This window comes from Salmo salar, unplaced genomic scaffold (genome assembly GCF_905237065.1).
Source record: "Salmo salar unplaced genomic scaffold, Ssal_v3.1, whole genome shotgun sequence".
Lineage (NCBI taxonomy): Eukaryota > Metazoa > Chordata > Actinopteri > Salmoniformes > Salmonidae > Salmo > Salmo salar.
The window spans coordinates 162,710-178,372 of NW_025550923.1; the positions used below are offsets into that span (position 1 = coordinate 162,710).

General features: G+C 45.2%; 1 protein-coding gene across 7 annotated transcripts in view; it reads right to left on the reverse strand.

Moving 5' to 3' along the window:
* The window catches only part of msrb3 (methionine sulfoxide reductase B3), a 46,227-nt gene extending 31,603 nt beyond the window's left edge, over positions 1-14,624 (reverse strand). For 4 of the 7 annotated variants that reach the window (XR_006768236.1, XR_006768237.1, XR_006768235.1 and 1 more), the window contains exons 1-2: positions 14,269-14,608; positions 6,539-6,676 (exon numbers count right to left, since the gene is read on the reverse strand). Coding sequence is in view for 4 of the 7 variants with exons in the window: in XM_045714024.1 (XP_045569980.1) it covers positions 6,539-6,638 (100 nt within the window). In the remaining 3 variants the exon portion in view is untranslated. Of the gene's footprint in view, positions 1-5,159; positions 5,354-6,538; positions 6,677-14,268 lie in introns of those variants that run through there. The other 3 variants (XM_045714027.1, XM_045714026.1, XM_045714025.1) reach the window with 3 other exon arrangements.
* Between the last annotated feature and the right edge of the window lie 1,039 nt (positions 14,625-15,663).

Consider the following 15,663-nt stretch of genomic DNA (forward strand, 5'->3'; position numbering starts at 1 on the left):
CTGACTGACTGACTGTGTGAGGTAAGGGGGGATGGTATAGGGTACTCTCCTACTGACTGACTGACAGTGTGAGGTAAGGGGGGATGGTATAGGGTACTCTCCTACTGACTGACTGACAGTGTGAGGTAAGGGGGGATGGTATAGGGTACTCTCCTACTGACTGACTGACTGTGTGAGGTAAGGGGGGATGGTATAGGGTACTCTCCTACTGACTGACAGTGTGAGGTAAGGGGGGATGGTATAGGGTACTCTCCTTACTGACTGACTGACTGTGTGAGGTAAGGGGGGATGGTATAGGGTACTCTCCTACTGACTGACTGACAGTGTGAGGTAAGGGGGGATGGTATAGGGTACTCTCCTACTGACTGACTGACTGTGTGAGGTAAGGGGGGATGGTATAGGGTACTCTCCTACTGACTGACAGTGTGAGGTAAGGGGGGATGGTATAGGGTACTCTCCTACTGACTGACTGACTGTGTGAGGTAAGGGGGGATGGTATAGGGTACTCTCCTACTGACTGACAGTGTGAGGTAAGGGGGGATGGTATAGGGTACTCTCCTACTGACTGACTGACTGTGTGAGGTAAGGGGGGATGGTATAGGGTACTCTCCTACTGACTGACAGTGTGAGGTAAGGGGGGATGGTATAGGGTACTCTCCTACTGACTGACTGACTGTGTGAGGTAAGGGGGGATGGTATAGGGTACTCTCCTACTGACTGACAGTGTGAGGTAAGGGGGGATGGTATAGGGTACTCTCCTACTGACTGACTGACTGTGTGAGGTAAGGGGGGATGGTATAGGGTACTCTCCTACTGACTGACTGACTGTGTGAGGTAAGGGGGGATGGTATAGGGTACTCTCCTACTGACTGACTGACTGTGTGAGGTAAGGGGGGATGGTATAGGGTACTCTCCTACTGACTGACTGTGTGAGGTAAGGGGGGATGGTATAGGGTACTCTCCTACTGACTGACTGACTGTGTGAGGTAAGGGGGGATGGTATAGGGTACTCTCCTACTGACTGACTGACTGTGTGAGGTAAGGGGGGATGGTATAGGGTACTCTCCTACTGACTGACAGTGTGAGGTAAGGGGGGATGGTATAGGGTACTCTCCTACTGACTGACAGTGTGAGGTAAGGGGGGATGGTATAGGGTACTCTCCTACTGACTGACAGTGTGAGGTAAGGGGGGATGGTATAGGGTACTCTCCTACTGACTGACTGACTGTGTGAGGTAAGGGGGGGTGGTATAGGGTACTCTCCTACTGACTGACTGTGTGAGGTAAGGGGGGGATGGTATAGGGTACTCTCCTACTGACTGACTGACTGTGTGAGGTAAGGGGGGATGGTATAGGGTACTCTCCTACTGACTGACAGTGTGAGGTAAGGGGGGATGGTATAGGGTACTCTCCTACTGACTGACTGTGTGAGGTAAGGGGGGATGGTATAGGGTACTCTCCTACTGACTGACTGACTGTGTGAGGTAAGGGGGGATGGTATAGGGTACTCTCCTACTGACTGACAGTGTGAGGTAAGGGGGATGGTATAGGGTACTCTCCTACTGACTGACTGACTGTGTGAGGTAAGGGGGGGATGGTATAGGGTACTCTCCTACTGACTGACTGACTGTGTGAGGTAAGGGGGGATGGTATAGGGTACTCTCCTACTGACTGACTGACTGTGTGAGGTAAGGGGGGGATGGTATAGGGTACTCTCCTACTGACTGACTGACTGTGTGAGGTAAGGGGGGATGGTATAGGGTACTCTCCTACTGACTGACTGTGTGAGGTAAGGGGGGATGGTATAGGGTACTCTCCTACTGACTGACAGTGTGAGGTAAGGGGGGATGGTATAGGGTACTCTCCTACTGACTGACTGACTGTGTGAGGTAAGGGGGGGTGGTATAGGGTACTCTCCTACTGACTGACTGACTGTGTGAGGTAAGGGGGGATGGTATAGGGTACTCTCCTACTGACTGACTGACTGACTGTGTGAGGTAAGGGGGGGATGGTATAGGGTACTCTCCTACTGACTGACTGACTGTGTGAGGTAAGGGGGATGGTATAGGGTACTCTCCTACTGACTGACAGTGTGAGGTAAGGGGGGATGGTATAGGGTACTCTCCTACTGACTGACTGACTGTGTGAGGTAAGGGGGGATGGTATAGGGTACTCTCCTACTGACTGACTGACTGTGTGAGGTAAGGGGGGGATGGTATAGGGTACTCTCCTACTGACTGACTGTGTGAGGTAACAGCCTACGCTCTAACCACTAGGCTACCAGCTGGTTACTAGTCCAACGCTCTAACCACTAGGCTACCTGCTGGTTACTAGTCCAACGCTCTAACCACTAGGCTACCTGCTGGTTACTAGTCCAACGCTCTAACCACTAGGCTACCTGCTGGTTACTAGTCCAACGCTCTAACCACTAGGCTACCTGCTGGTTACTAGTCCAACGCTCTAACCACTAGGCTACCTGCTGGTTACTAGTCCAACGCTCTAACCACTAGGCTACCTGCTGGTTACTAGTCCAACGCTCTAACCACTAGGCTACCTGCTGGTTACTAGTCCAACGCTCTAACCACCAGGCTACCTGCTGGTTACTAGTCCAACGCTCTAACCACTAGGCTACCTGCTGGTTACTAGTCCAACGCTCTAACCACTAGGCTACCTGCTGGTTACTAGTCCAACGCTCTAACCACTAGGCTACCTGCTGGTTACTAGTCCAACGCTCTAACCACTAGGCTACCTGCTGGTTACTAGTCCAACGCTCTAACCACTAGGCTACCTGCTGGTTACTAGTCCAACGCTCTAACCACCAGGCTACCTGCTGGTTACTAGTCCAACGCTCTAACCACCAGGCTACCTGCTGGTTACTAGTCCAACGCTCTAACCACCAGGCTACCTGCTGGTTACTAGTCCAACGCTCTAACCACTAGGCTACCTGCTGGTTACTAGTCCAACGCTCTAACCACTAGGCTACCTGCTGGTTACTAGTCCAACGCTCTAACCACTAGGCTACCTGCTGGTTACTAGTCCAACGCTCTAACCACTAGGCTACCTGCTGGTTACTAGTCCAACGCTCTAACCACTAGGCTACCTGCTGGTTACTAGTCCAACGCTCTAACCACTAGGCTACCTGCTGGTTACTAGTCCAACGCCTAACCACCAGGCTACCTGCTGGTTACTAGTCCAACGCTCTAACCACCAGGCTACCTGCTGGTTACTAGTCCAACGCTCTAACCACCAGGCTACCTGCTGGTTACTAGTCCAACGCTCTAACCACCAGGCTACCTGCTGGTTACTAGTCCAACGCTCTAACCACCAGGCTACCTGCTGGTTACTAGTCCAACGCTCTAACCACCAGGCTACCTGCTGGTTACTAGTCCAACGCACTAACCACTAGGCTACCTGCTGGTTACTAGTCCAACGCTCTAACCACTAGGCTACCTGCTGGTTACTAGTCCAACGCTCTAACCACTAGGCTACCTGCTGGTTACTAGTCCAACGCTCTAACCACTAGGCTACCTGCTGGTTACTAGTCCAACGCTCTAACCACTAGGCTACCTGCTGGTTACTAGTCCAACGCTCTAACCACTAGGCTACCTGCTGGTTACTAGTACAACGCTCTAACCACTAGGCTACCTGCTGCCCCAAAGGACGAGGTCCTACCGAGATGAAAGTGAATGAGGGAAACTACCACTGTTTCCATGTGTCTTCTTAGAGCCAATAAAGAACTCGTCTTGGAATGTGGCCCCTAACGGCACCATTGGGTCCCATAGGGTTCTGGTCAATAGTAGTGCACTACATAGGGAATAGGGTCCCATAGGGCTCTGGTCAATAGTAGTGCACTACATAGGGAATAGGGTCCCATAGGGCTCTGGTCAATAGTAGTGCACTACATAGGGAATAGGGTCCCATAGGGTTCTGGTCAATAGTAGTGCACTACATAGGGAATAGGGTGCCATAGGGCTCTGGTAAAAAGTAGTGCACTACATAGGGAGCCATTACGGAGGACCCCTTGGAATGCGTCCCCTGTGACTGCAGCTCTGTCCATGCTCTGATGTAGCCAGGGGTCAACCTTCCAAATTAGCACATTTTTCAGACATCCTGGCTTTTTAACCTCAAGTGTAAATATTGTTTCCTAATTGTAAGCAAGGTTTGTTCTCTGCTACCCCCGCTTGCTTATTTTAACTTGTCAAACTTATGGCTTTTCATTCCCCCGACCTTCTCTTTATATCTCCCTCCCTCCGTCCCTCCGTCCGTCCCGTCCGTCCCTCCTTCCTTTTCCACCATCTGTCTCTCTCTCCCCCTCCTTCCATCTCTCCCTCCCTCGCTTTAGGTGGTTCTCCCAACCCAATAAGTCTCTGTGTTGAGCCAGACCAAGCAGAGTTTCAGTGTGGTATTTCATCGATGACTGTGAGCAGTACTTTAAAAGGGTATTGTAGCCACAAAACAGTGAATTAAAAATGAGACCATTCAACAACGTCAGGTCACAGAGGAATGAAACATGTCTGATGTCTGAACAATAAACTAATAGCTCCATATTAAACCTCTGACATGAGACAAGTCCAGGCGTGACGTGAAGAATGCAAGTCGCTGGTTTTCTAGACGTCTAAAACCCAAATCTCTCTGGATGAAAGAAGTTGCCATTAGTCAAGCAGAAACAGCATTAAAAAGAAAAACACACAGTATGTTAGATGCAAGCTAAAAGGAAGGCAAACGGTGAGTTATTGGTTAATCCATGGCCAACTGAAAAGGCAGCGGGTTTGTAGCTGAGAAGAGACGGCGTAGCAGAATGTGAGAAGGGTTGTTTATTGCCTACTGCGGTAAAACACCACAATCACCAAGCTTTCACTACATAACTTTATATCTCTAGATTTAATATTTCCAATGTATTTATTATACATGGCAAATAAACCTGCTAGATGTAAACATCCTATGAAAAAGGACTTCAATGCTACAATAATTACAATAATGATAAAACATGAACTTAATAGGTGGGGTTTTTTTCTGCAGGAGACAAAAACATCATCACACACCCCCTTCATAAAAACATCCCAGATCTCCAGGAGATCAATAGCCAGAAGAGGACAGAGCAGAGCACGGCAGACAGGCACGGCAGACAGGCACACCACACCACACAGCGCCCAGCTCAACCTGAAGGGAGCCCACATGGCTTCAGAGTAACAGGCTTGGCATTGGTGATCAGGTGTAGCAGATTGAACCCCGACATGGCTGCTTCTGATTGGCTGCTCCTGTCTGCTGATTGGAGGAGAGAGAGAGAGGACACGCCCGACTGACACACCCTGTCTAGGAGGGAGGGATGGGGGGGGGGGGCTATGCTACTCAGGCTGAGAGAGAGGGGCAGGGAGGGAGGGAGAGAGAGAGAGAAACAACACATAGGTCAAAGTTCAATCACTATACACTGTTAGACAGACAGACAGCAGGACAGACAGACGAGTCTGATCCATCCACCGACCCACTTCCCCGTTTTTCATGCAGGGCTGATGCTGTAGGACGATTGGTTAACAGGGCTGATGCTGTAGGACGATTGGTTAACAGGGCTGATGCTGTAGGACGATTGGTTAACAGGGCTGATGCTGTAGGACGATTGGTTAACAGGGCTGATGCTGTAGGACGATTGGTTAACAGGGCTGATGCGTAGGACGATTGGTTAACAGGGCTGATGCTGTAGGACGTTGTTAACAGGGCTGATGCTGTAGGACGATTGGTTAACAGGGCTGATGCTGTAGGACGATTGGTTAACAGGGCTGATGCTGTAGGACGATTGGTTAACAGGGCTGATGCTGTAAGACGATTGGTTAACAGGGCTGATGCTGTAAGACGATTGGTTAACAGGGCTGATGCTGTAGGACGATTGGTTAACAGGGCTGATGCTGTAAGACGATTGGTTAACAGACAAGAGAATGTACAGACACACAGAGTGAAATATCCCCCTCCAGTTTAAGGCATTTGAAGTTGACCCAGAGGTGAGGATGAGACAGTTCTAGAACGACATTCATCAGAATGTTAAGGTTCATTATTACTCCAGGATTATATAGTTAAATGTCATTATTATTATTGATAGATTATTTACAATAAGTAACGTATATTGTTATGCATGGCTGTCTTTACCCTCTGGACACTGCCTGGTTATAGAGGACTGCAGTATGAGTCATAATACCCAGAAAACCTACAGGTCAAACAGGGAAATGGTTCTAATTGTTTTCCCACCATCTGGGATTTTAGAAATCCTTAAAATGAGGGCTGTGTTTGGTGTCGCCTCACCCTGACGTGATGTTCTGATAACCATGTACATCTCTCTCGGACAATTACATTTTTCAAACAATTGGAACCTTTTCCCTGTTTGACTGCTAGGTTTTCTGGGTATTATGACGGCTCCATTGTGGGGCTCTATTTGTGCTGGCTGTAGCACGGGGGGACTGGAGTGTGACGAGACTGACGGCATCTAATCCTACTCCCACCCAGCTCCCCGAACCTGGGGTTATCACATAGTCAGGTGGTGGTTACTCTACCTAGAAGAGTGGCTAGCAGCGGGGTCTTCTGGGGGGTCCTGGTCTGTCTCAGGGACAACTGTAGAGCCACACGGCCCACACGCCTTAGCAGGACAGCCATGGCAGGGCAGGCACACAATCAGAGAAAGACAGACCAAGCTACAAGGGAGAGAGAGAGGGGAGGGGTTGTAGCTGAGTAGGAGCGTGGTGTGTGTGTGTGTTGGACGGTGCCACACATTTCAGGACCCCACAGGCTACAAAGCAAGCTGTCGTGGCGATACACAGAGAGATTGATAGTCTGTGTGTGAGGGTACAGTGAGTTAGTGTGTGGAGGGAAGGACATCTAGTGGTGAATCTGGAGATGTGATTGTTAAGCAAGGCTTTACCTGCTGTGTGTGTGCGCGCGTGTGTGTGTGTGTGTGTGTGAGACCGAGAGAGATATGCATAGATGGTTAGTACAAACCAAGCAGCCTTGACATGTTCAGGTAAACTAGAGTTGTAGATCTGTTATTTTCGGTATACTTGTTGAATACTTCAGTATATTAGCCATGACTAAAAGGGCTTGCTGGTTTACTTTGAATTGTTGTTGTTCGGATAAGGAGATAACATTCCTAGGATGAACTCAGCCGTCTAACTACAGTACCAACATCCACCACAGGGTGGCAGTTGAGCAGCCGTCTAACTACAGTACCAACATCCACCACAGGGTGGCAGTTGAGCAGCCGTCTAACTGCAGTACCAACATCCACCACAGGGTGGCAGTTGAGGAGCCGTCTAACTGCAGTACCAACATCCACCACAGGGTGGCAGTTTAACAGCCGTCTAACTGCAGTACCAACATCCACCACAGGGTGGCAGTTGAGCAGCCGTCTAACTGCAGTACCAACATCCACCACAGGGTGGCAGTTGAGCAGCAGAATTAGAGAGGGAAACTAGACAACCTTTCAAAAGATTCACAGCGTTATTGAGAGGTCCAACCAAACCGCTAGCTGACACTGGGTCAAAACTTGAGCCTGATACAATTATTTAATTATTTTTTTAAATCATATATATTTATTTTTTTTACATATAAAGCTGTCCATAAATAATTTTTAAACACATTTGCTATCTTTAAATGTTCTGATTTAGGTGAATATACAGGGCCAGTGTTTCCCCAAACTCAGTCCTCAGGACCCCAAGGGGTGAACGTTTTGATTTGTGTCCTAGCACTACACAGCTGATTCAAATAATCAAAGCTTGATGATTAGTTGATTAGTTGAAATCAGCTGTGTAGTGCTGGGGCACAAATCAAAAACGTGCACCTCTTGGGTTCCTGAGGACTAAGTATGGGTAAACCCTGATGTAGGCTAACAGGACCTTTGTTGTTGAGAAAAGACCAAAACAAGACAAAATACCAGTTCAAAGACCTCACAGTAATGTAGCTGGATGAAGCTGAACTCCACAAAAATGTCTGAGGAGGTGAAACGTGAACAACAAAGGTTAGCCTAACAAGCTGGCTTTTTCTGGAATTAATATAGAACTAGTATGGCCTTATATAGAGGTGAGGCTGAGCTCTGCGGCTGGACTAAAGCTGAGTGCTCTCTCTCTCCCTCTCTCTCCCCCTTATAAGAGAGAAACAGTCCCAAGAGACCCAGAGAACATTCAGCTCAGCAAACAGTGTATTCTGCTCCCAGCACAGCAGCTCTCCTGGCACAACAGAAAGACAAGCCTACTGGTACTGATAGACTGATATAATACTGTAGCCTACTATTACACTGATAGAATACTGTAGCCTACTATTCTACTATTAGACTGATAGAATACTGTAGCCTACTATTAGACTGATAGAATACTGTAGTCTACTATTAGACTGATAGAATACTGTAGCCTACTATTCTACTATTAGACTGATAGAATACTGTAGCCTACTATTAGACTGATAGAATACTGTAGCCTACTATTCTACTATTAGACTGATAGAATACTGTAGCCTACTATTAGACTGATAGAATTAGAGGTCGACCGAGTATGATTTTTCAACGCCGATACCGATTATTGGAGGACCAAAAAAGGCCGATACCGATTAATCGGCCGATTTTTTTTATTTGTAATAATGACAATTACAACAATACTGAATGAACACTTATTTTAACTTAATATAATACATAAATAAAATAAATAATGAAACATGTTCAATTTGATTTAAATAATGCAAAAACAAAGTGTTGGAGAAGAAAGTAAAAGTGCATTATGTGCCATGTAAGAAAGCTAACGTTTAAGTTCCTTGCTCAGAACATGAGAACATATGAAAGCTGGTGGTTCCTTTCAACATGAGTCTTCAATATTCCCAGGTAAGAAGTTTTAGGTTGTAGTTATTATAGGAATTATAGGACTATTTCTCTCTATATAATTTGTATTTCATATACCTTTGACTATTAGATGTTCTTATAGGCACTTCAGTATTTCCAGAGTAACAGTATAGCTTCCGTCCCTCTCCTCGCTCCTACCTGGGCTTGAACCAGGAACACATCGACAACAGCCACCCTCGAAGCAGCGTTACCCATGTAGAGCAAGGGGAACAACTACTCCAAGTCTCAGAGCGAGTGATAATTTGAAACGCTATTAGCGCGCACCCGCTAACTAGCTAGCCATTTCACATCGGTTAAACCAGCCTCATCTTGGGAGTTGATAGGCTTGAAGTCATAAACAGCGCAATGCTTGAAGCACAGCGAAGAGCTGCTGGCAAAACGAAAGTGCTATTTTGAATGAATGCTTACGAGCCTGCTGCTGCCGACCATCGCTCAGTCAGACTGCTCGATCAAATCAGAGACTTAATTATAACATAATAACACACAGAAATATGAGCCTTAGGTCATTAATATGGTCGAATCCGGAAACTATCATCTCGAAAACAAAACGTTATTCCTGTTACATTGCACAACCTTCAGTGTTATGTCATAATTACGTAAAATTCTGACAAATTACCCAAACTGTTGCATATACCCTGACTGCGTGCAATGAACGCAAAATGACACAATTTCACCTGGTTAATAATGCCTGCTAACCTGGATTTCATTTAGCTAAATATGCAGGTTTAAAAATATATACTTGTGTATTGATTTTAAGAAAGGCATTGATGTTTATGGTTGGAGCAACGTGTACCTAAGCGATTATATGCAACGCAGGACAGGCTAGATAAACTAGTAATATCATCAACCATGTGTAGTTAACTAGTGATTATGATTGATTGATTGTTTGTTATAAGATAAGTTTAATGCTAGCTAGCAACTTACCTTGGCTTCTTAATGCATTCGCGTAACCTCGTGGAGTGCAATGTAAAGCAGGTGGTTAGAGCGTTGGACTAGTTAACCGTAAGGTTGCAAGATTGAATCCCCGAGCTGACAAGGTAAAAATCTGTCTTTCTGCCCCTGAACAAGGCAGTTAACCCACCGTTCCTAGGCCATCGTTGAAAATAATAATGTGTTCTTAACTGACTTGCCTAGTTAAATAAAGGTCAAAATAAATAAATAAAATAAAAATCGGCGTCCCAAAAAATACCGATTTCCGATTGTTATGAAAACTTGAAATCGGCCCTAATTAATCGGCCATTCCGATAAATCGGTCGACCTCTAGATAGAATACTGTAGCCTACTATTAGACTGATAGAATACTGTAGCCTACTATTAGACTGATAGAATACTGTAGCCTACTATTAGACTGAGAATACTGTAGCCTACTATTAGACTGATAGAATACTGTAGCCTACTATTAGACTGATAGAATACTGTAGCCTACTATTAGACTGATAGAATACTGTAGTCTACTATTCTACTATTAGACTGATAGAATACTGTAGTCTACTATTAGACTGATAGAATACTGTAGCCTACTATTCTACTATTAGACTGATAGAATACTGTAGCCTACTATTAGACTGATAGAATACTGTAGCCTAATATTAGACTGATAGAATACTGTAGTCTACTATTAGACTGATAGAATACTGTAGCCTACTATTAGACTGATAGAATACTGTAGCCTAATATTAGACTGATAGATATGTTACAGTATTCTATCATTCTAATAGTAGGCTACAGTATTCTATTATTCTAATAGTAGGCTACAGTATTCTATCAGTCTAATAGTAGAATAGTAGGCTACAGTATTCTATCAGTCTAATAGTAGGCTACAGTATTCTATCAGTCTAATAGTAGAATAGTAGGCTACAGTATTCTATCAGTCTAAAGCCTCTTAATAAGGAGGCCTGGGCTATCCAAGCTAACAATCCAAACCCTCTTAATTAAGGAGGCCTGGGCTATCCAAGCTAACAATCCAAACCCTCTTAATTAAGGAGGCCTGGGCTATCCAAGCTAACAATCCAAACCCTCTTAATTAAGGAGGCCTGGGCTATCCAAGCTAACAATCCAAACCCTCTTAAGGAGGAGGCCTGGGCTATCCAAGCTAACAATCCAAACCCTCTTAATTAAGGAGGCCTGGGCGATCCAAGATAACAATCCAAACCCTCTTAATAAGGAGGCCTGGGCTATCCAAGCTAACAATCCAAACCCTCTTAAGAAGGCCTGGGCTATCCAAGCTAACAATCCAAACCCTCTTAAGAAGGCCTGGGCTATCCAAGCTAACAATCCAAACCCTCTTAATTAAGGAGGCCTGGGCTATCCAAGCTAACAATCCAAACCCTCTTAATTAAGGAGGCCTGGGCTATCCAAGCTAACAATCCAAACCCTCTTAAGGAGGCCTGGGCTATCCAAGCTAACAATCCAAACCCTCTTAAGGAGGCCTGGGCTATCCAAGCTAACAATCCAAACCCTCTTAAGGAGGCCTGGGCTATCCAAGCTAACAATCCAAACCCTCTTAAGAAGGCCTGGGCTATCCAAGCTAACAATCCAAACCCTCTTAAGAAGGCCTGGGCTATCCAAGCTAACAATCCAAACCCTCTTAAGAAGGCCTGGGCTATCCAAGCCCTCTAATGGGTAGGATGTGCTGCCAAATAATGACAGAGACGACAGACCACAGCCAAAGCCAACCAAACAGCAACCTTGTGTTAGTGGTGAATGATGCTGCACATTTTGTTAGTTGATTAGTGGTAATGTTATATTGTTTTAATGGCTTTGTTACTACTATATTAATGTAAATGAGTGACATTACAGACCGGTTAGCACTGCGTGGCCTAACAGGTAACTGGGTAGTTAACTGTGTATTCCATGTATGTACTCCAACTGCTTTAGCACCTATTGATGATACTATCTTCTGGTCGGGGGATTTTTTACGAGCCCTGACGCTCGTTCTGAATGGTTAAACACCACTCGGGCTCCCGAGTGGTGTCTATCTGGTTCGAATCCAGGCTGCACCACATCCGGCCGTGATTGGGAGTCCCATAGGGCGGCGCACAATTGGCCCAGCGTCGTCCGGGTTTGGTTAGTGTAGGCCGTCTTGTAAATAAGAATTTATTCTTAACTGACTTGCCTAGTTAAATATGAAGGAGGAAAAAAAACTTGCGGTTCAGTTTTGTAAACTGAGAGAAATCCTTTTCGAAAAAACAATGGTTCAATTACTACACACTTATAGGGTTAGGGTCAGTGTTCCCACACAGCCATATATCCATGTTACAGCGCTTGTTTAGGGAAGACAGAGGTGGCCACCTGGGCTAATTAGCATGCTTTAAACACCTGTGTGGAAGCTAACTGAGGAGGAAGTGCAGTCACCTGGAGACAGGATATGGACCTGGGCTAATTAGCATGCTTTAAACACCTGTGTGGAAGCTAACTGAGGAGGAAGTGCAGTCACCTGGAGACAGGATATGGACCTGGGCTAATTAGCATGCTTTAAACACCTGTGTGGAAGCTAACTGAGGAGGAAGTGCAGTCACCTGGAGACAGGATATGGACCTGGGCTAATTAGCATGCTTTAAACACCTGTGTGGAAGCTAACTGAGGAGGAAGTGCAGTCACATGGAGACAGGATATGGACCTGGGCTAATTAGCATGCTTTAAACACCTGTGTGGAAGCTAACTGAGGAGAAGTGCAGTTACCTGGAGACAGGATATGGACCTGGGCTAATTAGCATGCTTTAAACACCTGTGTTGAAGCTAACTGAGGAGGAAGTGCAGTTACCTGGAGACAGGATATGGACCTGGGCTAATTAGCATGCTTTAAAAACCTGTGTGGAAGCTAACTGAGGAGGAAGTGCAGTCACCTGGAGACAGGATATGGACCTGGGCTAATTAGCATGCTTTAAACACCTGTGTGGAAGCTAACTGAGGAGGAAGTGCAGTTACCTGGAGACAGGATATGGACCTGGGCTAATTAGCATGCTTTAAACACCTGTGTGGAAGCTAACTGAGGAGGAAGTGCAGTCACCTGGAGACAGGATATGGACCTGGGCTAACTAGCATGCTTTAAACACCTGTGTGGAAGCTGAGGAGGAAGTGCAGTTACCTGGAGACAGGATATGGATCTGGGCTAATTAGCATGCTTTAAATACCTGTGTGGAAGCTAACTGTGGAGAAGTGCAGTTACCTGGAGACAGGATATGGACCTGGGCTAAACTGCCACACTAAGTATATTTTTCGCTGATATGAAGGATAGGGGAATATCAGCATATGATTGGAAAAACGTTTTACGAGTAATGTTTACTGACGTTTCTAAATGTTTAAAACACAGCGTGGACATTGTAGTTCCCACGCAGCCAACCGTGGGCGAAGTTAACCTCTGAAAACCCTACGGATATGAAGGTTTTTCCAGACCTAGTAACTGTAGGTCGGTAAGGTCGATCCTTATAACATCTCCTGGATGGTCTGACCACAGAATCATTCTCATTGTAGAATTGGTGTGAATATTTATTATGGTGTTGGACTGGCATCCAACTCAAGGTGAACCACCACTTCTTACACATGATGGATTAACTCTCAGCCAGTCAATAATAAGAATATAATACAGTAGGTGTATGTTCTAGATTCCGTTATATTATAAATACTCATGCCATGATTTATTACCAACTATGCTGATAACGGAGGCTGTACTGAATGAACTGACACTAACCCTGGGTCGAGCTATTTCTACTACCGTTTTGCCTTCATAAGCAAAGGCTGACAAGTGGCCATATTAAAAATGTGATAGGCTACAGTCAGTCGAGGCTACAGTCAGTCAGTCGAGGCTACAGTCAGTCAGTAGAGGCTACAGTCAGTCAGTCGAGGCTACAGTCAGTCAGTCGAGGCTACAGTCAGTCAGTAGAGGCTACAGTCAGTCAGTAGAGGCTACAGTCAGTCAGTAGAGGCTACAGTCAGGTGGTCAGCTCTTCTGTAACGTTTGGTCTAGTAACTTACTGTAACATAACTAGCTATGTTGCTAATGTATCTGAATACACTGACGCTGGATACAACATGTCTACCTTTTAAATATAATGACCCACCAAGAACTGTTGCCACGTTCAAGTGTCAATGTCGTTACAGCAAAGATAACATTGTATCCTACAAGTGCATGCCTGTGTATTAGTACTGTGATTAGCACTGTGTATTAGCACTGTGTATTAGCACTGAATAGGCTATTTCAGCAACTGGTGTCTCACTCCAAACGACCCTGTATTGTTAGCTCGGTTATCAAATGACAAGGACATTGTTATGGACAGTGGACGGTCAACAAGCTCCACTTTCCCGAGCAGAAAAGTCTGGAAACAAAATTACACTTAGAAACACTCCAATATTTATGTTATTGCAACAGTAAATAAACTACGAATGGAAATGTCGTTCACATACCTGTAAAAAGTAGCAGGGACAATAAAGTAACGCAGATCTTCAACCCGCTGGCAGACCGCGGGTCCGTCCGGTGTCGGTGCATTCGCTGTGAACACAACTCAGTGAGACTAGAGAAACGCAGAACACACCGCTGTCTGTCTACTGAGGGGTTGGCACTATCTGGCCAAGCTGCAAAACCGGAAGTTCTACAATTTATCTTCTTAAAATCGGATTTCAAAACTAACTCTAACCATACTCCTAAATGTGTGCCTGACCTACGCTTAAATGAAGAGCAAAAAGCTTATTGACGTCTTCATACATTTTCACGATTTATGTTAAATTTCAACTTTGCAGCTTGGCACTATAGTGGGAAATGTCTACTGTGGACTTCTTAGTTAGGTAATGACTGGTGCATTGTGGGATAGATTCCAGAACCACAGGCACATATCTCCAAATATGAACAAGAGCAAAATCAGATGACTCGAAGTTGAGTCCATACAGTAGGATCAAGCCAAACTAGCAGACTATTTAAATGAGTTATCCTACTACTGGCCCTCATTCCTGGAAACATGGACTATTACAATGGATTGTTACTAGAGCAGATTTCAAAGCGAGTCCAATGAGAGAAATAGACTGGAATATCATAGAATAGTGAGTTAGAATAGCATAGCACTGTTAGAATAGTGAGTTAGAATAGCATAGCACTGGTAGCATAGCGAGTTAGAATAGCATAGCACTGGTAGAATAGTGAGTTAGAATAGCATAGCACTGGTAGAATAGTGAGTTAGAATAGCATAGTGAGTTAGAATAGCATAGCACTGGTAGAATAGTGAGTTAGAATAGCATAGCACTGGTAGAATAGTGAGTTAGAATAGCATAGTGAGTTAGAATAGCATAGCACTGGTAGAATAGCGAGTTAGAATAGCATAGTGAGTTAGAGTAGAATAGTGAGTTAGAAAAGCGCTGTTAGCATAGCACTGTTAGAATAGCAGTTAGAATAGAAATGTAGGATAGAATAGCACTGTTGGAATTCCGACTGTTCATTCTAGAGGTGAAGAAGAGGGCCAATCCAATGACAATAGATGATCAATGTGTTCACCCCACTCCTTGAATGAATGGAATAAAATAGTTTACTACTGTAAACTCACGTTGGACAGCCTAATTCCTCCCCTGGTTCCAGCAATGTCCATGCATTTCCACTCTTTAGAGCAGTGGTTCCCAGACTGTGGGCCTGGACACCCTATGGTTTGTGGTATTACACATCATTTCATTATTATACAGTACAATTCTTAAAATGGGTCACCAGAGCCCAGACTCAAATCTACATTGTCTGTTAAGAGGAACATTTTCATCCAAGTTTTTTTCTTTCCCCACCACTTACGGTAAGTCGACTCAGACACATCAACTGGTGGGTCA